This window comes from Thalassophryne amazonica, chromosome 10, assembly GCF_902500255.1.
Source record: "Thalassophryne amazonica chromosome 10, fThaAma1.1, whole genome shotgun sequence".
Lineage (NCBI taxonomy): Eukaryota > Metazoa > Chordata > Actinopteri > Batrachoidiformes > Batrachoididae > Thalassophryne > Thalassophryne amazonica.
In genome coordinates, this window is record NC_047112.1 from 23740789 (window position 1) to 23764959 (window position 24171).

The 24171-nt window shown below is 39.5% G+C and overlaps 1 protein-coding gene across 2 annotated transcripts in view; it reads right to left on the reverse strand.

Annotated features, from left to right (window-relative positions):
• jak1 (Janus kinase 1) overlaps nt 1-24171 on the reverse strand; it is a 62029-nt gene that overhangs the window by 25673 nt on the left and 12185 nt on the right. The window contains exons 2-11 of one of the 2 annotated variants that reach the window (XM_034179558.1): nt 19146-19357; nt 18346-18469; nt 17339-17492; nt 15742-15896; nt 11456-11727; nt 10097-10206; nt 6893-7075; nt 6080-6237; nt 3336-3450; nt 2747-2945 (exon numbers count right to left, since the gene is read on the reverse strand). In XM_034179558.1, coding sequence (XP_034035449.1) covers nt 2747-2945; nt 3336-3450; nt 6080-6237; nt 6893-7075; nt 10097-10206; nt 11456-11727; nt 15742-15896; nt 17339-17492; nt 18346-18469; nt 19146-19350 — 1675 coding nt within the window. In that variant the 5' untranslated portion in view covers nt 19351-19357. The remainder of the gene's footprint in view (nt 1-2746; nt 2946-3335; nt 3451-6079; nt 6238-6892; nt 7076-10096; nt 10207-11455; nt 11728-15741; nt 15897-17338; nt 17493-18345; nt 18470-19145; nt 19358-24171) is intronic. The other variant, XM_034179559.1, reaches the window with a different exon arrangement.

Below are 24171 nucleotides of genomic sequence, written 5' to 3' on the forward strand. Positions count from 1 at the left end.
GACCGCTACTTTGGCTCCGGAAACCAACTTTTACAACTCTCTTCCTCCTTTCACACCATTTCTCATTTTCTCTCTCACACACACACACACACACACACACACACACACACACACACACACACACACACACACACACACACACACACAGAGCAACTGCCTCATTTACCTTCAGTGAGACAAACCCCCGTACAAAATTAAACTCCTAACTTCACTACTATGAGCTTCATTTTCAGTGCTACAATTACCTGGTATTTTGCAAACCTTGGAGTTCATATTAAGCGTCTGCTATTATGATGGCATCACAGCAAGAATATGACACAAATGAGAGAAAAATACAAATAACAGGGTATAAATTAAATAATGCATCGATACACATTACAGTTATTTGAAATTAGAATGGGCATCTCAATACTAGGAGTGTGCTTCCTGCAGATCACCACTGCACTAACAACTGAAACAATTCTTTGAGGACCTTAAAAACATACATACGAGGTATGTCAGAAAGGTTCCAGGACTGGTGTCACAAAAAATTTTCAAATCCAAACTACAAGTTATCCCCTTCAAAGTAACCCCCCTGGAGTCTAATGCACTTTCCCATCCTTCTCTGCCACGCTTGCCTGCACTCCTGGAAGGATTCCTTTTTGATGTCGTGCTCATCTTCAAAACAGGTTCCCTTGATGACCCTCTTGAGCTTGGGGAAAAGGAGAAAAAAAAAAAATCACATGGAGCCAAGTTGGGCGAGCAGGGAGGTTGCTCCAACACAGTGATGTTCTTCTGGGCCAGGAACTCTCGGGTACTCAGCGCAAGGTGGGCAGGTGCGTTGTCATGGTGAAGCATCCACGAGTTGTCTTGCCACAACTCTTGCCTCTTCTCATGCACTCAATGAAGCAAACACCGCAGTATCTCTTTGTAGACATGCTGGTTGATCGTCTGGCCCTGTGGCAAGAACTCGCAGTGGACGATGCCCCTCACATTGAAGAATGCGATCAACATGACTTTGAACTTCAACTGTCTTGCTTTCTTTGGCCTTGGCAAATTCAGGCTCTTCCACTGAAGGCTCTGGTGTTTGGTCTCTGGGTTGTACTCATGGATCCATGACTCATCACCGGTGATGACTCTCCCTAACAAGTCTGGTTCGGTTTCAAGAAGCTCGAGGATGTCCTGACGCACTTGCATGCAGTGATCCTTCTGGTCATGGTTTTGATGATGTGCACGACATCAAAAAGGCCGTGACGACAGAGCTACGGAGAATCCCGGAAGAATCCTTCCAGGAGTGCATGCAAGCGTGGCAGAGAAGGATGGGAAAGTGCATTAGACTCCAGGGGGATTACTTTGTAGGAGGTAACTTGTAATTTGTAGTTTGGATTTGAAATAAATTTGTGATACCAGTCCTGGAACCTTTCTGACATACCTCGTACATACATACTTCATTCAAGTTTTCTGCTCCAAGTATTGGTAAACTGTATGGAATTATGCATACAGCATATTATGCATCAGAAAAGTGCAGACAGAATTACTACAAGACACATACACAAGCCCCAATCAGGCCAAACCTAAAGATTGACAAGACCAAATAAAAAAATTGTAGGAAATTTTCAAACTGCTAATGCAGCATTATTATTATTTTTAAACTGCTGTTCAACAGCATGCTTAAAAAGTTTAAAAAACTCATTTTTAAAATCACAGCTGGTAAAATACAATGTATCTGTAATTCAGGAAACTACACATAGTTGCTAACTGTGCAAACTGTTAAACAGTAAATGCTGCATGCTACACATGTAAGCTGCATCCTTAAACATATTCACTATATATGTTTCCTGCAGTACCTTTCTTTGCCATTAAAAAAGTTCTTCAATCCAATTTCACAAACAGAAGCACAGCTGTTCACGCACTTCGTAACATTTGTTTTTTTTTTGTAGACAGTGTTTTCTAGGTTAGGTGGATTGGAAACTAAAATTGCCCACAACTGTGCATGCAGGTGTGAATGTGTTTGTTTGTCTACATGTGGCCCTGTGACAGACTGGCATTCTGTCCAGGGTGCACCCCGCCTTACGCTCTGACTGCTGGGATAGGCTCCAACCCCCCGCGACCCCTAATTGAAGTAAGTGGTTGAAGATGAGTGAGTGTTTTTTACTGTAATTTAACAATATTTGTACAACTAAATACTACAATTATTCATAACCTTAAGTGACTGTGTAATTGTTGTTGGCCTTTATTCTATAATATGTTAATTTAAAATTGTTTGGTAGACTGCTATATTTTAATCACACTTGGCCTTTCTATAAATGTCATATTTATGCTTTCAATAGATGAGTTTTATGAGTGCATATTGTGCAGGTGTCACAAATTTACAATATTTTGTTGTTGTTTTTGTCCACTCTTGGCATTACAGCACATTAAGAATGAAATCTGCACCTGAATCAAACTATACTGAACAATGTTGATTCTTTAAGCAGCATTTTGTTGTTAGAAATAAATACAGCTTGCAAAATACCAAAATGGATTAAACAAAAAAATAAATAAAAACTGTCTTCAATAACAGTCTTGGAAAGATGACAACCAAACCAGTTTCAAAACTTTCTGAATGGTGGATCAGGGGCCAACATTTCTCATTTAGACAAAACAATAAATAAATAAAATAGATAATTAGGCCAATGTAATCAGTTCAAAACTGATGCAGTGTGAATGTTTCGTTTTGTGTAGCATAAAGTAGAATCTACTCAGTTGTATTTTGTGACTACGCTACCTCTTGGCTGTGGAGGGCAGCAGCGGGTCATCTGGAAGCAAAGGTTATCGCTGCGAAGACTCTGACTTTCCAAGTGCTCCACAAGTTCCCTCAGTGTGGGCCGCGATGTTTCAGTGCCGTCCAGTTGGAAACCATCAGGAACCACCTTAATCTGAAAGTTCTTATGTTGGCGCATGGGACGAGTGTCTTTAAGATTAAGCTGAAATGAAGAAAGGAAGAATAAATAAATAAATAAATAAAATAATAAGCCCTGGGGTGAAATAAGGTGAGGAGAAACAAATACAAAAACAAAAAATCAAACACCTTCCAAAACACTGGTTGCCACTTTTTGAAAGGAACCTGATAGTCACTTCTGTTAAGCAATTAGTTTTTCTGTTTGACTGTAAGCTGACGTGTCCAAATACATTTTAATGAGATTTGTTCTGATTAGATGTGGATCTGCAATAACACTCCCGTAAAATTTTTTCTCCCCATCCACTGGTTTACATGTTATTTATATTTTGTAGAAACAGCAGCCCCACCAGCAAAAACAGCACGGTGCCATTGACTTGTAAATCAATTTGCATTTTAAGTATCTCAGTATTTTCACCTCGCTGCAGACCACAGTGATGATGATGTAGTCGTACTGAGTGCAGCTCCAGCGCAGGATGTAAGTGCCCTCCTCATTGCCTTCCTGACGCAACTTATGCAAGGCATACTCCGTACTGGGGACAGAGACATTCAGTCAGTGTTAATCCAAAAATACATTATGGGTTTTGTGTTCACAGAAGGACATATGTGGAGTGCATGTCAACATTTGTCAGAAGCAAACACGAACACGAAGGTAAGACTGTTCAAATAAAACTGGAACAACAATGGACAGTTAGTCAAAATGTAGGTTGAACATAGCTATTTCTTAGTTACAGGTTGACACACCATTGAGTACACTCTAATATAATCAACAAATAGATTTACACTACTGTTGCTTTCAGAAATGGTTAAAGGTACACTTTATAGTAGATAAGAAAAAAAACTACCATATACTTTCAGACAGAATTAGGACAAAATGCTTGTTTATTTCATTGTTACGTCAATTAGATTAATCATGTAGTTTAAAACTATTTTGAAATTTAAATCTCTCTCATACACATCTGGAAAGCTTGTTTATTGTTGAGTAGGGAATTGGAGACTGTATTTAGACCACTGGAGGAACAGTGTTCAAATGACTTCATACTGCATAGCAACAGAAAATCAGTGTTTTGTCAGGGCCCCTTCACACATAGTGCGAAGTTTGGACGAAGTGCACACTTAGTGCACGACGCAGGAATCGTGCAAACCGTGTAATGTCGTACCTGCCTCCAACACCTTGTACACCTGTTGCGACAACTATTTGCGCACACAAGTGCCTGAAAGACAAAGTATGCACTGTGCGACACATGACAACAGACTGCAGACAACCACTGTTGTACTGCTGTGAAATTTAAGTTCCCCACGAGTGTGAGTTTGCAAACACAGACACTGACACATGGGTGTGTGCGCTCCACTCACAGGAGGTGTGGCTTCCGACAGAAGCAGCTGTGGTGAACTGTCATTCTGGACATTCCAGCTAGACAACACCTACTGTGTTACAGTAGGTAGTAGCACAGAAACAGCATTAGTGAAGATTACAAATGATCTTCTTATGGCCTCAGACAGTGGACTCATCTCTGTGCTTGTTCTGTTAGACCTCAGTGCTGCTTTTGATACTGTTGACCATAAAATTTTATTACAGAGATTAGAGCATGCCATAGGTATTAAAGGCACTGCGCTGCGGTGGTTTGAATTATATTTATCTAATAGATTACAATTTGTTCATGTAAATGGGGAATCTTCTTCACAGACTAAGGTTAATTATGGAGTTCCACAAGGTTCTGTGCTAGGACCAATTTTATTCACTTTATACATGCTTCCCTTAGGTAGTATTATTAGACGGTATTGCTTAAATTTTCATTGTTACGCAGATGATACCCAGCTTTATCTATCCATGAAGCCAGAGGACACACACCAATTAGCTAAACTGCAGGATTGTCTTACAGACATAAAGACATGGATGACCTCTAATTTCCTGCTTTTAAACTCATATAAAACTGAAGTTATTGTACTTGGCCCCACAAATCTTAGAAACATGGTGTCTAACCAGATCCTTACTCTGGATGGCATTACCCTGACCTCTAGTAATACTGTGAGAAATCTTGGAGTCATTTTTGATCAGGATATGTCATTCAAAGCGCATATTAAACAAATATGTAGGACTGCTTTTTTGCATTTGCGCAATATCTCTAAAATTAGAAAGGTCTTGTCTCAGAGTGATGCTGAAAAACTAATTCATGCATTTATTTCCTCTAGGCTGGACTATTGTAATTCATTATTATCAGGTTGTCCTAAAAGTTCCCTGAAAAGACTTCAGTTAATTCAAAATGCTGTAGCTAGAGTACTGACAGGGACTAGAAGGAGAGAGCATATCTCACCCATATTGGCCTCTCTTCATTGGCTTCCTGTTAATTCTAGAATAGAATTTAAAATTCTTCTTCTTACTTAAAAGGTTTTGAATAATCAGGTCACATCTTATCTTAGGGACCTCATAGTACCATATCACCCCAATAGAGTGCTTCGCTCTCAGACTGCAGGCTTACTTGTAGTTCCTAGGGTTTGTAAGGGAGCTTTCAGGCTCCTCTCCTGTGGAACCAGCTCCCAATTCAGATCAGGGAGACAGACACCCTCTCTACTTTTAAGATTAGGCTTAAAACTTTCCTTTTTGCTAAAGCTTATAGTTAGGGCTGGATCAGGTGACCCTGAACCATCCCTTAGTTATGCTGCTATAGACTTAGACTGCTGTGGGGTTCCCATGATGCACTGAGTGTTTTTTTCTGTGTTTGCTCTGTATGCACCACTCTGCATTTAATCATTAGTGATTGATCTCTGCTCCCCTCCACAGCATGTCTTTTTCCTGGTTCTCTCCCTCAGCCCCAACCAGTCCCGGCAGAAGACTGCCCCTCCCTGAGCCTGGTTCTGCTGGAGGTTTCTTCCTGTTAAAAGGGAGCTTTTCCTTCCCACTGTCGCCAAGTGCTTGCTCACAGGGGGTCGTTTTGACCGTTGGGGATTTCCGTAATTATTGTATGGCTTTGCCTTACAATATAAAGCGCCTTGGGGCAACTGTTTGTTGTGACAGATAAAGCTTTCGTGTGCTAATTTCGAACCGTTTCGCACTGTTTCACCGTTTTCGTCCAAACTTCACACTATGTGTGAAGGGGCCATTAGGAAAAAGGCTTAAGTTCATTTTTCAATGGCAACCAGACCCAGACTGCTAACACGAACCAGATGGGCCCATGGCATCCATTGTCAATATTGTGCACCACCGAGGCTGGGGCAACCTCCTTGCACAGAAAGTGGTGGGCGTCCACTGTCAGCCTGAAGTACCCATCCACGAGGGCTGCTAAGGACAGAGCCTCAGCCCTGGAAGGCATTTGCATCTCCTGAACAAGAAGACAGGCAAATAGAGAAGATGAGGAGAAAGGTGACCGCACAATTAAAATATCAAGTACAAATAAAACTAATAAAACTTACAGAACAGCAGATGTATTTAAATTAAGATAAAAGCATAAAACTAATGACAGACAACAGAAATTAGCAGTTTTTAAGATTAGGCGGTAAAGATGCAATTTGGCTTTTTGACAAATTACATATAATGACAGCAAAAAAATACATATGCAGGCAATGGTATCAGTTTAAAAAATTAAAATATTGTGAGCGCTTGAAGAGCACAATACAAAAACATTTAATGAAAACCTATAAACTCAGGACGGAAGGTTCCTGGTTCAAACCCCCACCCCTGCCACATTTCTCCATGTAACACGGACTTGTGCCAGGAGGGGCATGTGGCCTCAAACATGCCAAATCAACATACAGATCCACCTTGGATCTGCTGTGACCCTGAGTGAAAACAAGGGAGCAGCCGAAGGGACTTACTATTCATTTGTGTCTTTGTGTTAAAAGAAAAACATACAAATATACGGTATTAGGACACTGTAACCAAATAAAATGTGTAATTAAGGCTGACATTATGAAAAGTGATTTGAATGGAGTTGATTCAACAAGGAATCTTTTTAATTATTTGTATGATTGTCTCACCATCTTCTTGTTGTCCTGTCTGTAGATGATGACTGTTGACTCTTTGATGACGGCGTGTGTGATCTCATGAAAGTCACAGAAAACCACCCAGCCATCATTTGCCTCCTTCTTTTTGGCATTTTTTTGTTTTCCTTCCACTTTGCTCTTCTTTGACTTGCCTCTCTCTTTGGAGGTCAAAGGACTCTGTTTTGAAATTACACACACAAAAAAAAGATAAGACCTCATATTTCCATCTGATAATACCAAATTAAAAGTTCTGTCAAGTGACATGCAGTGTATGTTATTTGATAAATACTGCCACACCATAATGACAATAATTAATGCTGGACATGGGTGGGTGGGGGGGGGATAGCAATGTAAGTGACATTTTCTATGATTCTGAAAAAGATTGATGCCTGTAAGTCTGAAATGTTGAAATTTATTGCTATGGTGACAAAACAGTAAAGATGTCTGTGGAAAAGGAGCTGCCAACTAGAGATGAGGAGTAACATTTACAGAACCAGTGTTTTCTCCAATAAAATAAAGATCTGATAACTCACTGTTATAGTCACAGAAAAGCAGCATTCACTCTCCAATAGTGCTAAATCACAAGAGAAGTCATCCCACAGTGTACAATCTAAACCTCACACATCACTCAGGATCATTTGGCACTTTTATGTACATTACAGTTTGATGTTAATTATTAAAGTTTTGTCAGCAATACCAGCACTCATTGTAAAAGTAATGTTACATGGGATAGTGCAACTGAAAAGCACTTAGAAGATTATAATAATGAGTTAGATCATTTGTTAGATGCTTTGTATATACCTAATGGTGCTGTTTAATGTGACACTAAGCTTTGTAATTTACAAAGTGAGGATCTCAGCATAACGTACCACAACATTGTTGATATTCTGTTAAAAACTAGCAGCAAATGTGTACCAACTTGCAAATGTAACAGGTATGTCAAGGGAGTACCAGGTTGGAACAAGTATGTCAAGAAGTATTTTGAAACTTTGCTGTTCTAGCATAATATGTGAGCTGATAATGGACATCCTAGGCAAGATGTGATAGCTGATCTCAGGAGAAAACCCAGAGCACAGTATCATAGGGCTTATGAAATGGGTGTTAGGAAAGAAGCTGAGATCAAGTGTGATATGATGGCTGATGCAGTGGCCAGTAAGTCTATGTCAAATTTGTATAAGCATGCTAGGTCTTCTAGAAGTAGGAGAAGTTCATATCCAAGTAAGGCTGATCATGTAGTAGGTGTGGAAAATATTGTAGAACTTTTTGCTAACAAATTTAGTACATTATATAACAGTGTTCCATATGACAAAGATGAAATGTGTAAGTTAAAATTTGAAATTAATCAGTTACTAATAGTAATGTAGAGGGTCTATTCTCCTGACTACCAGGACACACACATACACACACATATATGTCCTGATAGTCAGGAGGATAAGTGCAGATGGTGTCCATATTATACGATACGATACGATACACTTTATTGTCCCCTCAGGGAAATTTGTCTTGGACTCATGCTAGGTGCCTTACAAGAAAAGAGAAAACAAACAATACAGATAAAAACACAACCACATCCATAACAAATTAACATGACAGGAGTCAGGAGAAACACCATAAATATTGCATAATTCCAATTTTAAACATTATTGTTTAACAATTTAATAGACATGGGGACGAATGAATTTTTAAATCTATTCAGTCTACTCCGAGGAACTCTGTACCTTCTCCCAGAAGGAAGGAGAGTGTACTCTGCATGAAGAACATGAACTGAATCCATCAGTATCCTCTGAGCTGCTTTCAAAACAGACTCTTCATAGAGTGAATTGAGGGACTGATATTGTTTCTTTCCGATTATCTTCATTGCATCATCAATTTGTCTGTTAAGTTTCGTTTTAAATTGTACAGAAAGATTGCCGTACCAGGCAGTCATGCCATACCTAACTAGGCTCTCTAACACTGCCTGGTAAAACAACAACATAATTTTCTGATTGACTCCATACAAACGAAGTCTACGAAGGAAATAAATTATCACAGTATCTGACATTGTTGATGGTGTTAAAAAACTTAAATGGATTGAGAGAGATGGTACCTCAGAACTTGTAAGAGATCATATTATTTATGGTAGCTGCAAAATGTTGTATGTTGTACTCTCCATTTTGTATACTACCATGATTAAGCATGGCTTTACACCTAATGGTATGTCAGATGGCACTATGGTACACATCCCAAAGAGTAAGTGGTTAAACTCAGTGTCGGTTAATTTTTGTGCCATCACTTTAGGCAGTGTTATTTGAAAATTACTTGACGTTAATATCCTTTTTAATGAAAGCAGTAAATTATGTACTAATAATTTGCAATCTGGGTATAAGGTTGATTTGTCAACTGGTATGTATACGGCAAGGGATAAAAGTACTTTAGCATTTTTAAACAATATCAATAGTGCATTATGCAACGTGTATGTGGAAAGCACATGTGATTGAGAGGTAAGGGGTTTTATCAACGCTTTTTATGTTATGTCATCCTCAGAAAGAAACTTTAGACATATTTTGTGGAAAAAAAAAAGCAAAGCAGTAGTTTTTTAACTGACCATAGGTGGTCTGTTTTTAGATGCTGGCTGTAGCAGTGCTAACTGGCGATGTCACAGCCAGAGGATGGAGAGTTTGAAAGAAAAGTTTGTAATGTTTGTAAAACAGCGCTGGTGTGCTGCTGCTGTTGGTCACAATGACAAAGAGAGACAACATGAACGTAACATGTCGATGCAGCTTTTGGACCTTTAGCGATTGTAAATAAGCTAGCTAAAGCTAATGTCAACTTTTACGTTACCTCGTAGAGGCGCAACTTGGTTGAACTGATGGTAAGGTGTGCATGTTTTCTGCTCAGATGTCGATTCATCGACAACATGCTGGTACGCCAGGTCTGTTTTACAACAGACACATTGCACTGTATTGTCCTGCTTTTTTTAAGTTTGAAATGATCCCAAATTTTGAACATTTTTTGCCTTTTACAGTTTCTGGACTTTCCTACATCGCACCATCATAAGTCTGAATGCGCAGTGCATCAATAATAGAAGGACTTTGGTGGTAGGAATAAATGAAGTCTCAGGGCAAAGATGCTTCCTTGAGCATTTTTTGTAATCAAATTACTTGAGTTCGTCAAGTAATCGTTTCAGCATTACCTGAATGCATAAATCATTTCACTCACCGTAACAGGCTTTTTCCTCGTGGAAATGCCGGTGGTACCACTAACCAGCACCTGCGTGTCATAGCTTGTCTCCATGGTTTGAGTCTGCCCTTTTCCCTGGTGGTAGGACCCTGGTTAAAAAAAACAAACAAACAAAAAAAAAAACATACTACGTCAAGGCTCCCCATTAACCTTTGGAAATACAAGGCCAAAAAACAAAAAAAAAAAGCCCTCTTGCCCACAATTTATTGTATAATTCAAACTAAACATAGTACCGTCATTGTTTATAATTTCCAAAGAATGAGCAAATCTAAAACATTAACCCAGAAACTGCTGAACACTCATAACTGTGAAGTAGTTTTGTATTTTTTTCTAATGAAAAGCTTAATGATTTTAACATTACTGTAGTTTAAATTATTTTCATTCATACATTTTCTACACCCGCTTATTCCAGTTAAGTCAATCCAAGCACACCCTTGATGGGCTCCCAGTCACAGGGCCACATATAGAAAGAAAGTGGGAGGGACCCACACACAAGAAACAAATTCCACAAAGAAAGGACCATGTGGGAAGCGGTCTGAGGACTTTCTTGCTGTGAGGAAACAGTGCTAACCACTAACCCACCGTGCCAACCTGAAATTATTTTCAATAACATAAATTAAGGTTTTGTGCAGTTAGTTGTTCAAGTCTAGTTTTTGATGCAAAATCACAGTAAATGCTTTTCTGTAAACAAACTGATCAGTTTATCTCACAGTATAATATTTAAATGGAAATAGTTTCACTTCAAATGGATGCTGATTTAACTCAATCTGTGTTAGACCTGAACAGCCAATGGCATTCCAATGCAAAGTCATAATACAATGCAACAACAACAGTAAAATTAAAGAATATTAAGGGGGTGGCGACAATTACAAATGGAAGAAGGGGGAAGCATACAAAAAAAAAAATACTCTGGTTAACTTTCAACATCACTCATCAAAAGACTATTTCATTTTTGTTTCTCTGTCCAGCTCTCAAGCACTCATTAAAAAAATAAATAAATAAATAAATAAATAAATCTAATTTCAGTGCATGTTGAAAAGTCTTCATGCTTACTTCCTCCTCACAAACAGAGCCCAATGAACTCCTGGAAATCAAGTCAAAGCTTTTACATTCTGAGCTCAAAACAGAATAATCCACATACTGCTACACCACAAAAATAAAGAGGTGCACTGAATGTTCTCTGGTTAGGGTAAAACCTCCAGTTCTACTTTACTGGTCTGCTGAGAACATATTTCTTCTCATCCATCCCAGGGATGGATAACAAGAAACATGATCACAGTGGAGGTTACGACAAATCTTCACGCAACTGGCAAGCTGGAGATCTGATTTTTTTCTTACCATAGTGGCCGCCACTGTAGAACTCTCCTTCTGGCATTACACTAACTGAGACGGGTTCCAGCACCTCACTGCCTAATCCACTGGTGAGGCTCTCCAATGTGGAAAGGTACTTGATCTTCAGGTCGTGGTGTGTGATGCTACTGTCTTTGATTGTGCGGTACTTGAATTCTCTGAGGAATTTTTTGAACACATTGTTGATGCGAATACGTGTTAGAAAGTTGCGCTGCTTTATGCTGCGGTTCAGTGACTCCGGGATGAAATTTTTGTAGCTGTTGCGATAAAGACAAGGAGAAACAAGACATTCATAAACAGTTATACAAACTGCTTTAAGGAAAGAAAAAAAGGCATTTGCATCTTAGAGACAAGAGATTAAAAATAAGGTCTTAGTTTTGTTTTTAGGTCATGTCAATGTTTATGTCTACAGACTCAGAACTGAAGGGAATAAATAAATTCTCTTTTTTTTTTTTTAGGCATGATATGACAAGCCTAGTTTTATTCAACAGAACAGAAATGCTGTTCCATGACCTTTCTCAACAAACAATAAGTGGCAGCCTCATTGGGATAAGAATGATGCTTTCAAAATAGAAGCAGTCTTGATAAATACTAACTCATGAATCTGTTTTTCGATACCATGATGGTAGTCAGCAAAGCAGGTTACACACAAACCAAAGGATTGGTAGGTTTGATCCTTGAGTGTGGCTGAGTGTTGAAGAGTTCTTGAGAAAAAAACAGAACCTCTAATCTACTGAAGCTTGGGTCATATAGGTAGACCCCTGAGATCTCACAGAAATGTGTGAGAAAGATGAAGAATACCATACCATGAATGAAATTCAGTTTTTTTTTTCCTCAAAATTCTACCCGCAATACCCCATAATGACAATGTGAAAAAAGTTTGAGATTTTTGCAAATTTATTAAAAAAAGTAAGAAATCACATGTACATAAGTATTCACAGTCTTTGCCATGAAGCTCAAAATTAAGCTCAGGTGTATCCTGTTTCCACTGATCATCCTTGAGATGTTTCTACAGCTTAATTGGAGTCCACCTGGAGTAAATTCAGTTGATTGGACATGATTTGGAAAGTCACACACCTGTTGACAGTGCAGGTCCCTATGAGCACAGTGGCCTCTATCATCCATAAATGGAATAGGTTCAGATCCACCAGGACTCTACCTAGTGCTGGCTGCCCATCTACACTGAGCGATCGCAGGAGAAGGGTCTTATGCCGCTTTCACACCGGGCGCGACGTAAGCGGCAGGTTGCCATGTAATCCCTATGGAAGGACGCGTTGTGGCGCCAAGCCACACAGCGTGACGCGAGTGAAGCGATTTTGAGCGATTGGCACATCTGTGGTGCGATATTGCGTCGCATCACGTCGCCCTACTCCCCAAGTTGAAAAATCTGATCTTTTTCGTCTTGTCGCGCCGCGATGACCAATCAGGGACTGGATATGTAGTGATGTGGAGATGTCTGGAGTTTGACTGAGTTGGATGTGAACATGTCCTGTCTCTGGTAGCCAGCCTGTGAGCAGGACTTATGTCCCTTTTGTCCTTTATTTCACAATTATGACAGAATTTGGGGGAAGAGCGAGGAGCAGCCCCACAGCAGGGGCAGTGGAGTTTCTTTTTTTTTCTTTACGTTCGCGCGCGAGTGAATCGTCCGTGAAGATTATTTTATTTATTAACTACACAGATGTATAATAAAGCAAATGGTGACTGGTTTCTAAACACAATTATGACAGTTTTTGGGGGAAGAGTGAGGAGCAGCCCCACAGCAGGGGCAGCGGAGTTTTTTTTATTTTATTTTATTTTATTTTTAATTGTTTACATGTGCGCGCATGAACGGGACAGGAGGTCCTCAAACTGGGTCCTGCAGAGGCGGAAGGACCGCTGAAAGCGGCCGTCATCCAGACGCAGCTCCTGCAGCAAATAATGATACTCCACGAATTGGGAATGTCTTATGACGTTTGTCAGCTTTCCACAACAACTCGCTCCATGTGATCAAGGTCCGTCATGTTAACTTGACTGACAACCAGAGCCGGCAAGCGGAATGGAAGCTCCTCCTATTTGATGACGTACTGGGGCGAATTTTCGCAGCGAAAGCAAAATGGCTTTAGTCAGGGAGGTGACCAAGAACATAAAGGTCACTCTGTCAGCGCTCCAGCATTCCTCTGTGGAGAGAAGAGAACCTTCCAGAAAGACAACCTTCTCTGCAGCAATCCACTAATCAGGCCTGTATGGTAGAGTGGCCAGATGGAAGCCACTCCTTAGTAAAAGGTACGTGGCAGCCCACCTGGAGTTTGCCAAAAGGCACCTGAAGGACTCTCAGACCATGAGAAACAAAATTCTCTGGTCTGATGAGACAAAGATTGAAATCTTTGGCATGAATGCCAGGTGTTATGTTTGGAGAAAACTGGGGACCATCCCTACAGTGAAGCATGGTGTTGACAGCATCATGCTGTGGGGATGTTGTTCAGAGGCAGGAACTGGGAGACTATTCAGGATTGAGGGAAAGATGAATGCAGCAATGTACAGAGACATCCTGGATGAAAACCTGCTCCAGAGCGCTCTTGACCTCAGACTGGGGTGACTGTTCATCTTTCAGTAGGACAATGACCCTAAGCACACAGCCAAGATATGAATGGAGTGGCTTCAGGACAACTCTGTGAATGCCCTTGAATGACCCAGCCAGAGCCCAGACCTGAATCTGACTGAACATCTCTGGAGAGATCTGAAAATGGCTGTGCACCGATGTGCCCCATCCAACCTGATGGAGCTTGAGAGGTGCTGCAAAGAGGAACAAGCAAAACTGCCCAAAGATAGGTGCACCAAGCTTGTGGCATCATATTCAAGAAGACTTGAGGCTGTAACTGCTGCCATAGATGCATCAACAAAATACTGAGCAAAGGGTGTAAATACCTAGTTACATGTGATTTTTTTTTTTAAATTTGCAAAAAAAAAAAAAAAAAAAAAACTTTTATCCTGTTGTCTTTTTTTTTAAAACTTCCAACGCACTGCCACCTAATTAAGGCAACCCGTGCAGCCTCTGTTACTTGGTCACTTTCCAGGTGACGTCAGTTTAACTCTGTGAGGGTTCAGGGGTCTGGGCTGGGGGAGGATAATGAGACTGGGCTTGTGAGTGCCCAGAATTAAAAGCAACAAACAGCAAGTGTTTCTGCTGCTGGAGGTAAATATAAGTTCATGTTTAAGGTCTAAAGTCCTTAGTCCTGTCCATGTTGACGATATATTCAGTCTGTGAAGTAAAACCAGAGAACACAACCAGCACTTCATCATGGAAGCACTGTAACTGTGGAAATGGTGCAAAAATGACTGAAACAATAACAAAACAAAAATGCCAGAAGGTTTGGAAGAGAAACGGAGTTTGTTTGAATGTGTGACATCATTCTACACTACAGTGACAAAGATGTCAAACTGTTAATGATAAATACAAGCTGTGAAATGTCTTTTACAAATAACGGCATTTTATCTCGTCTTTAAATGCATAAAAAAGTCTGAATTTGATAGTTATTTGTTTTGAGGCTGTAATTGCTGCCAAAGGTACATCAACAAAGTTTTGAACAAAAGGTGTGAATACATACATGTGATTGCTTAGGTTTTATATATATATATATATATATATATATATGATTTTAGCATATTTAAGGCTGATCCCAAAACTCCAGTAAAAAATTGATTAAATAATTAATTTAAAAAAATATATAATTTTGACAAAAGGTCAAGGAATTTGATTTTCAAACAAGTTTGGACCAAATGTGGCACACACAGAGGTGAATTACAGAATTGCTTTGGCAAGGTCACTGTGGTCAAATAGAGTACCGCAACTGTTACTCTCTTCATGGGCATGCATATTATTACCTAGTAAAACTAATAAACAACAACATGATTTGGGAAATTACAACCAGGCAGGTCTGCACACTGGAAGCATTTTCACACTTGGCAAAGGTATAGGTTCTTGTGAGTAACCTTCTAGTGAGCCAACTTTAGTTCTACTTCAACATTTTCCTCCATTTCATGATCTGCTGTCAGTAAATGCAGATATTTCATATTAACCCTTCCAGTGGTCCAACTGGTGGCAATTACAGGAGGATCAAATTGTACTGTTGGAGTCATTAGTGTGGAAATACACTTTATGTTGAATTTACTGAGTGAAGTGTTGTTATAGAGCCAAACACAGCCTTGATTAGAGCCAATGTTTGTTCACGTCTGCAGAATGCCACAGGTATATCTGAATAACAGATTGTTGTCTAAGAAACGTGTGTGTCCATTACCTGATCTCAAGGGAAGCAGTTTCACTGTTGTACATGTCTAAGTGAGTGATAGCCAGCACGGCCATGCCTAAACATTCGTTTTCGATCTCGTGCTGCTCTGCCTCGGACTCATGCTTCCTCAGATGAACCACACCTGTGTGAAAGTCATGCTGGCCCTAAGAAAACAAACATGTTTACATAAAGCATGAAAAGCACACATACAGTAAGACACATACATGTGATGTGCACATATCTATATTATAATAACTAAGTGGCCTGTGTGTGTGTATGCGTGCATATGTATGGCTTCGATCACGGAGAAACTGGAGAGAGCTGACATTTGCCGTATGGTATGCTTATGTATTTTGGGTCAAGGATGAACGCTGCAAAAATGGAAAGTTGACAAGACTAATATTTTTGGAGAAATGAGCGATATTAGCTAACAACAACAGTGAACAATAGATGCTGTGCTACAATGCACCATGGGGGTCTGGGAGTTTTAAATGTTAAAAACATTCTGAGCTCACACACCATTCCAACTCATTATACAAACTTTGCATAATTTACTACCACCCTTGGAAAATCTCAGCTGCCTATTTTATGAATACTATCCAATCTAGAGCCCATGGATCCCCACGGGCAATGCGGTAGTAAAACATTTAAGTGCTACTTGATATTCAGTGTTCAGCAGATTCCATAAACTTCACTGGTTCAAGTTATACTTATCCAGCAGTAAATGTACCCAAATGATTCCAGCTGGGGACAAAAGCAGCGAGGAAAAGAACATCCCACCTTATGTATGGTTCTACATGAGTGTGTACTTTCACAAGTATTTTCCTTCAATCTCTTGCAAAAGCAATAATGCATTCATATGTCGACTGTAAGCAGCAGGCAGAAAACCGGATGTTCTGTTGTTTTCAATAAGAGGTTGAGAAAATAATGCCGACACCTCTGGTTGTTAGCACACTTCCACAACTTTGTTAAAAATTTTCAACTTTTGTCATTTACTGCAGCAACAAGGATGAACCAGATGATTTTTTTTTTTTTTTTTAACAAAGACAAAAAACAGACAGCAAGAGATGGGTTATTTAAGTGCAAAGAGTCACCTGGTTTTAAACAGGTAAATGTGAATAATTTGCGGGATATTACAGAAAGGACTTAATCTGTAACTTCACAAAAAGTTAACTTTTTAAGTTGCCATCACAGCCAAGGCTTCCTCTTTTGATATAACGCTGTGCAAAATGCTATAACTCTGTTCTATCATTCAATTAACTAAATTATTGCATGTGTTGTTACAACTGAAAAATGACCGCACCTCATGTTGTTGCCTACACTCTTCCACTGCAAACAACAGAAAATCTGTTATAATGATCACAGAGATGCCTTTTCTGTTGCAGTCATGTGAACGTAGCATAAGATATGGTGAACACAAAAAATTACCAAAATGTTTTGAGAAAGCAAATGTTTAAGCAAGATCGTCATATTATCTAAAAGTAACAATGACTAGACTAGCCCAATGACAAAATAAATAGCCATTAGTATCAAGAAATAGATTATACTACATTATTTGTATTATTATTAATAGTAGTAGTATTACAAATCTAATGCAAATACACACCTGAGCAAACAAGTATTCCAGGGAGCCTGCGTCCAGCAAGGGCGTTCCTTCAGATATTTTCTGTGTTTCAAAACCTCCTTTGAGCCTGCTGATACAGTGTCTCCAAACAGGAGACTCTCCTTCAGTGGTGCCATGCCAATTTCTGAAATAAAATCTGGCAGGAAGAAAAAAAAAAAACAGAAAACATCAAAACAAGCAAAGACCATTAACAGCAGGCATACCTTCCACATATCATGTACATGTAACTGTGTGAAGAGATAGAGAGAAAAAAATAAATAACTCTACCCAAAACAACAAAGATACTGTATCTATAATTAACACACACACACACAAACCAGAATTCTGCACTGAGACTTTAAATGAAAACATGCAGACACGGACACAGGTTCAGTTGTGTTTCAGTCTAAGTGACGTTACATTAATTACATTAGGACTAAATGATTTTAAGGAAAAATAATAATTAGCTGCGCCCCCCCAAATCCATTTGTGAATCATAATTTACAATTTAAAAAAATAATTACAGCCTACATTGTGTGCAAGATATTAAACATCTGTAGCACATTTACACACCATCTTTTTCTGACATGAAAATACTCATGTAAAATAGTGCAAATAAAATATATAAACTTCGAAACATTGATCATTTCTACACATGAACTGACAGGATTAGCTCACAGTGTGTCTGATGATTGGTCAGACATAATTAGGCCATTCAAATATTTGACTATTGTATATAAATTTCATCATGACAAATTGGTGGTAAATTATGTCTGACCGCGTAGTTTATGGATAAGCTCTGATCATGTTGACAGCTCTGCACTTTAGCTATATTATCAACACAGATTGATGTAACAAGCTGTGGTACATGTAATTTCATAATTTAAATAAAAGACTTAAGCAAGCAAGCAATCAACTGCCATGCTACCACAAACATTGTTTATTGGACAGTAATACCCACTCACTCGGTTTGTCAACTCCGAAGTACTCAAGAGCTGATATTTCCCTACCTCATGCGATAGTGCAGTTTGATACTCGTCTCATCCGTGACCTTGAACTCATGGTTAGGGGGATACCACAAGCCCGCTTTCTCATTGTACAGGGCAAACAGGTTATGGCACAAGGGTGTAATATCTGAAAATGAATGATAAAAATTGGGAGAAACAAAGAAGGATCTTTTCATAAGTTACAGCACTGTGACCAGATTGGTTGGTCCACATATATTTCAGGATCGGCATAAAAACGCATCCTTTCCTAGAGGGAGCACTTAAATAAAAGGGACAATAAGTTGTCTATCTTTACAGTATTTCATTAATGGCTTTAACTGAATCATGGCCTTAACTTATTTAAAAGGTACTAGGTACTGTGATTAAGAGGGGCAATCTAAGATATAAAAGTGTCAAATTTATTTGGGTTTTAAATACCAGAACTGTGGCTGAATTAAGCCCAGATATTGCAATTTGAAAAACTGATAATTTAATCAGAAAGCATTGTAAGAACAAGACAGGCAACCCACCCACAAGTCTACACATAGCAATGTAACTGTGGGTTTATTCTGTGATGCTACAACCAAACTGTGGTTGCTGTTGGTTCCTCAGTACACTGAAGGAGTACATATTTATATTAACCTAATAGTTATTTAAGCAGTAGTCTCAACAGTCAGGCCAGAAAACAGCAGCAGTCTACTGTTCATATACTGTATAAAATACAACAAATAATGACTATGAATCAAGACTGACTACTGAAGATTTAATAAACATATCAAGCTCTTATCTGTTGGGCAAAAGTAGCAAACATGACAGTCACTCACTGCATCTGACAGCAGATTCCACGCAGAGGTTCTCAGCAGTGTAGCATCCTTCTTTGTAACTGAGTTTGTGGATATCCGGCAGGTAAAAGTGGATCTCCAGGCCCTGAAAAGATGAAGGGGCAGAGGACACTGGAGTCCTCCTGCTGGGCCGCTTAATCTTTCCGCAGAGTTGCCTGCCAAGCTCCATGACCAAAAGATTTGGCATTCAGACACTGGACAACAGAAGTAGAAGAGAGAAATTGCAATTTTACTTAATTTTAGGTTACTTTAGCTAACATTTTTGGTTATTAATACATGGCATAACCATGGCTCAGCTCAGTTTAATTTATTTTATACAGCGCCAAGTCACAACAAAGGTAATAGTACAGCAGACAGGTATAAGAATTGTTCAGCTGGATGAAACAAGCACCAAATATGGTATAAATACTTCTGAGAAGTCCTTTTATTTAAAAAAAAGAAAGCCATTAGCCACATGGAATTTTAAAATGCACAAATAAAACACATTTGGAAAGGAAATAAGTGATTATGGTAATAAATTATTAAATGTGATGCTACTAAACACAAACGTAACATTCTGAAATATTTTTTTTTTTCATTTTCACTTTTCATTTTTAAAAGTAATTGTTTTTGTGCGGTGAACCCATTTTATACTGTCGTACATTGACAGAAACTCACAGATTTACACAAAACATGGTAACACTGGAGAAAGCCATTAGTAAATCCATGTAATTATATAATTTTATTTCATTGACACTACATGACATTAAATAAGGCCTAAAAGTGTATCAAAATTGCAAATCATTACAAATTGCATTACCTTGTATCCAACATAAGCACTAATTACATTACATTACACTATGATACATAAAGTCTATATTTCACAACTGCAGCTACATTGTGATGTGCAGCTCAGCTCAAGGTTGTGGCATTTGCATTTTCCTCTGCAAAGCCTCTTGCAGCCACATTTGGTCAACTGTTGGAAATGAAGACTACTGTTCATCCAAAGGACATGGCTGATTTTAAAAGCAAAAATATGACCTCTACTACTAAACTTTTACACCCCAAATACTATCACACACTCTACAGCATGCATGTACACTTATTAAAAACATATACGAGGTCTGTCCGTAAAGTATCGTACCTTTTTATTTTTTTCAAAAACTATATGGATTTCATTCATGTTTTTACGTCAGACATGCTTGAACCCTCGTGCGCATGCGTGAGTTTTTCCACACCTGTCGGTGACGTCATTCGCCTGTGAGCACGCCTTGTGGAAGGAGTGGTCCCGCCCCCTCATCGGATTTTCATTGTCTGGAAATGGCGGAATGAAAAGGACTTTTTTTCCATCAGAATTTTTTCAGACGCTGTTAGAGACTGGCACCTAGAAACCATTCGAAAAATTTATCTGGCTTTCAGTGAAAATTTTACGGGCTTCACAGAGAATAAGGACTTTAACTACAGGTTTAAGGACCCCTTCAAAGGACGGTCAGTGCGCCGTGCTGCGAGCTGCGACGATGCGGCACAAACCACTGGATCATTTCTAAGCTGATGGCTCTGTGGATACGAGACCGTCGTGTGCTCTTTCTCTGGTTATCACAAGACCTGGACATCAGCCATTTTCCGGCAGATTTCACTTTTAACAAGAGATTTTGTCATGGAAAGCCGCGCGGAGGCTTCGCGCGTCACGACCGATTCGCTGATGAAGCGAGACAAAGGAACACCTCCGTTTCGGCGTGTTAGAGGACAAGTTGGGACATGTCCAGCTCTCCACAAGTTATTTTATACTCACTCGACTGGTAAGCACTGAAAGCCGAGATAGACATGTCCCAACTTGTCCTCTAACACTCCGAAACGGAGGTGTTCCTTTGTCTCGCTTCATCAGCGAATTGGTCGTGACGCGCGAAGCCTCCGTGCGGCTTTCCATGAAAAATCTCTTGTTAAAAGTGAAATCTGCTGGAAAATGGCTGATGTCCAGGTCTTGTGATAACCAGAGAAAGAGCACACGACGGTCTCGTATCCACAGAGTCATCAGCTTAGAAATGATCCAGTGGTTTGTGCCGCATCGTCGTAGCTCGCAGCGCACCGACCGTCCTTTAAAGGGGTCCTTAAAGTCCTTATTCTCTGTGAAGCCCGTAAAATTTTCACTGAAAGCCAGATAAATTTTTCGAATGGTTTCCAGGTGCCAGTCTCTAACAGCTTCTGAAAAAATTCTGATGGAAAAAAAGTCCTTTTCATTCCGCCATTTCCAGACAATGAAAATCCGACGAGGGGGCGGGACCACTCCTTCCACAAGGCGTGCTCACAGGCGAATGACGTCACCGACAGGTGTGGAAAAACGCACGCATGCGCACGAGGGTTCAAGCATGTCTGACGTAAAAACATATGAATGAAATCCATATAGTTTTTGAAAAAAATAAAAAGGTACGATACTTTACGGACAGACCTCGTACAATCCACCTAAAAAGCATGAAAATTTAGCCTGAAGTTAATTTTTAATCCCTCCCTTAATTTTAACCTCCCCAGCATGCTCTGGATTTCCACAGTTCTAAATGTTTCTTGAAATTCCCATCATAGTGCTCAAGCTAGGGTGGTATGGTACAAGCATGTGCCAGGTGACACTCTACACGCAGCCAAAATGATATGCCAAGGCCCTGTTGCACCTTGATGTTTTAGCCAGCGTATGCCGACGTATGAAAAAAAAGCACCAAATAGATGGATACATCGAATACGTTAATGCAGCTGTCAGACCATGACGATTTAGCCAGCGTATGCTGACAGCCCCATTTCCACAAGCGGTCCAGGTCAGTACTGCATGATATGGTGCAGGTTGGAACGGTTAAGTCTGGCTTGGTTTGAGCAATGACCAATGTTCTGAACTAACATTAACTGAGCATTCATTACAGCTCAACTTCTTGAGAACAGATCATAACTCACTGCTCTTTTCTTTGCAATGACAGTCAGCTGTCACATCCTTTTATGCATATTTTTTTTTTACCACAACTTAGTGGTTCAACAATAATGAAATGCACAGTCCCCATCCCCCCTTCATATAAATTGCTGCTACAATCTATCCAAACTGCCAAATTCCTTACATTCACTTTTCTTTTTATCCTCATTTCCCCATCGTTCATATCATTTTACAGATTAAATCTTGTTAACCTGGATGGTAGAATCCTTGCACCAGAGCACTCCTGTTTATTTACCGCTACTTCATGAACTGGAGTCATCTGACTTATTTTAATCTTCTCAACTTCTGACTTGTCATTTCTGCCACTGCCTAAAGTCAACCACATACTTCACAAAATGTGTGTATGGCAAATGCAAATCTCAATACATAAATCAAATCAATTTTATTTATATAGCGCCAAATCACAACAAACAGTTGCCCCAAGGCGCTTTATATTGTAAGGCAAGGCCATACAATAATTACGGAAAAACCCCAACGGTCAAAACGACCCCCTGTGAGCAAGCACTTGGCAACAGTGGGAAGGAAAAACTCCCTTTTAACAGGAAGAAACCTCCAGCAGAACCAGGCTCAGGGAGGGGCAGTCTTCTGCTGGGACTGGTTGGGGCTGAGGGGAGAGAACCTTGAAAAAGACATGCTGTGGAAGGGAGCAGAGATCAATCACTAATGATTAAATGCAGAGTGGTGCATACAGAGCAAAAAGAGAAAGAAACACTCAGTGCATCATGGGAACCCCCCAGCAGTCTAAGTCTATAGCAGCATAACTAAGGGATGGTTCAGGGTCACCTGATCCAGCCCTAACTATAAGCTTTAGCAAAAAGGAAAGTTTTAAGCCTAATTCTAAAAGTAGAGAGGGTGTCTGTCTCCCTGATCTGAATTGGGAGCTGGTTCCACAGGAGAGGAGCCTGAAAGCTGAAGGCTCTGCCTCCCACTCTACTCTTACAAACCCTAGGAACTACAAGTAAGCCTGCAGTCTGAGAGCGAAGCGCTCTATTGGGGTGATATGGTACTATGAGGTCCCTAAGATAAGATGGGACCTGATTATTCAAAACCTTATAAGTAAGAAGAATAATTTTAAATTCTATTCTAGAATTAACAGGAAGCCAATGAAGAGAGGCCAATATGGGTGAGATATGCTCTCTCCTTCTAGTCCCCTGTTAGTACTCTAGCTGCAGCATTTTGAATTAACTGAAGGCTTTTCAGGGAACTTTTAGGACAACCTGATAATAATGAATTACAATAGTCCAGCCTAGAGGAAATAAATGCATGAATTAGTTTTTCAGCATCACTCTGAGACAAGACCTTTCTAATTTTAGAGATATTGCGCAAATGCAAAAAAGCAGTCATACATATTTGTTTAATATGCGCATTGAATGACATATCCTGATCAAAAATGACTCCAAGATTTCTCACATACAATAAATAAATAATAATAATACATAAATAAATAAACTGGTGCAGTCCCATGTTCCAAACTGGTTTGATCTCACACTAAAACCTTGAGAGCTAATGGTTTGCAAACATGACATGTTTTTGTTACTTCACTGCCATGTCAGTCAGAGTCTAATGCCTATTTAACAAAATATATGCAAATAACATAATACAAACAGTACTTCTTCCTGTTGTACAACAGAGAGTACAAAAGACAAATGTGTCACCACCGGCACTGTGTCACACAGGTATTCAAATGAGTCACAATGTTCAGTGGTTGGCTTCAGCTGGAAACGGAGTCAAATACAATCACAACTGGACTGACTAAAGTGCAATGTCCTGCAAACAAAACTGAGGACTTGTCAAAAAAAAAAAAGTTAAACAAAAGCAGGTCAGGTCAAGCAGCATGCACTGGTGCTGCATATCACCACATCCACCAAATTATAGAAATGCCTTGGATCTTGGACCTCTCCAAAGTAACCATCTCTATCCCTCAGCCAGGTGAAACATGGGCAATCCCATATAGCACAAAGTTTTAGCTTTCAGTTTCTCAATTTGGCAATTATTTGTTTCAGTGTTTTCTCAAATTAAGTATTCTATATTTTCCAGCTTCTACAATGTGCAGATTAT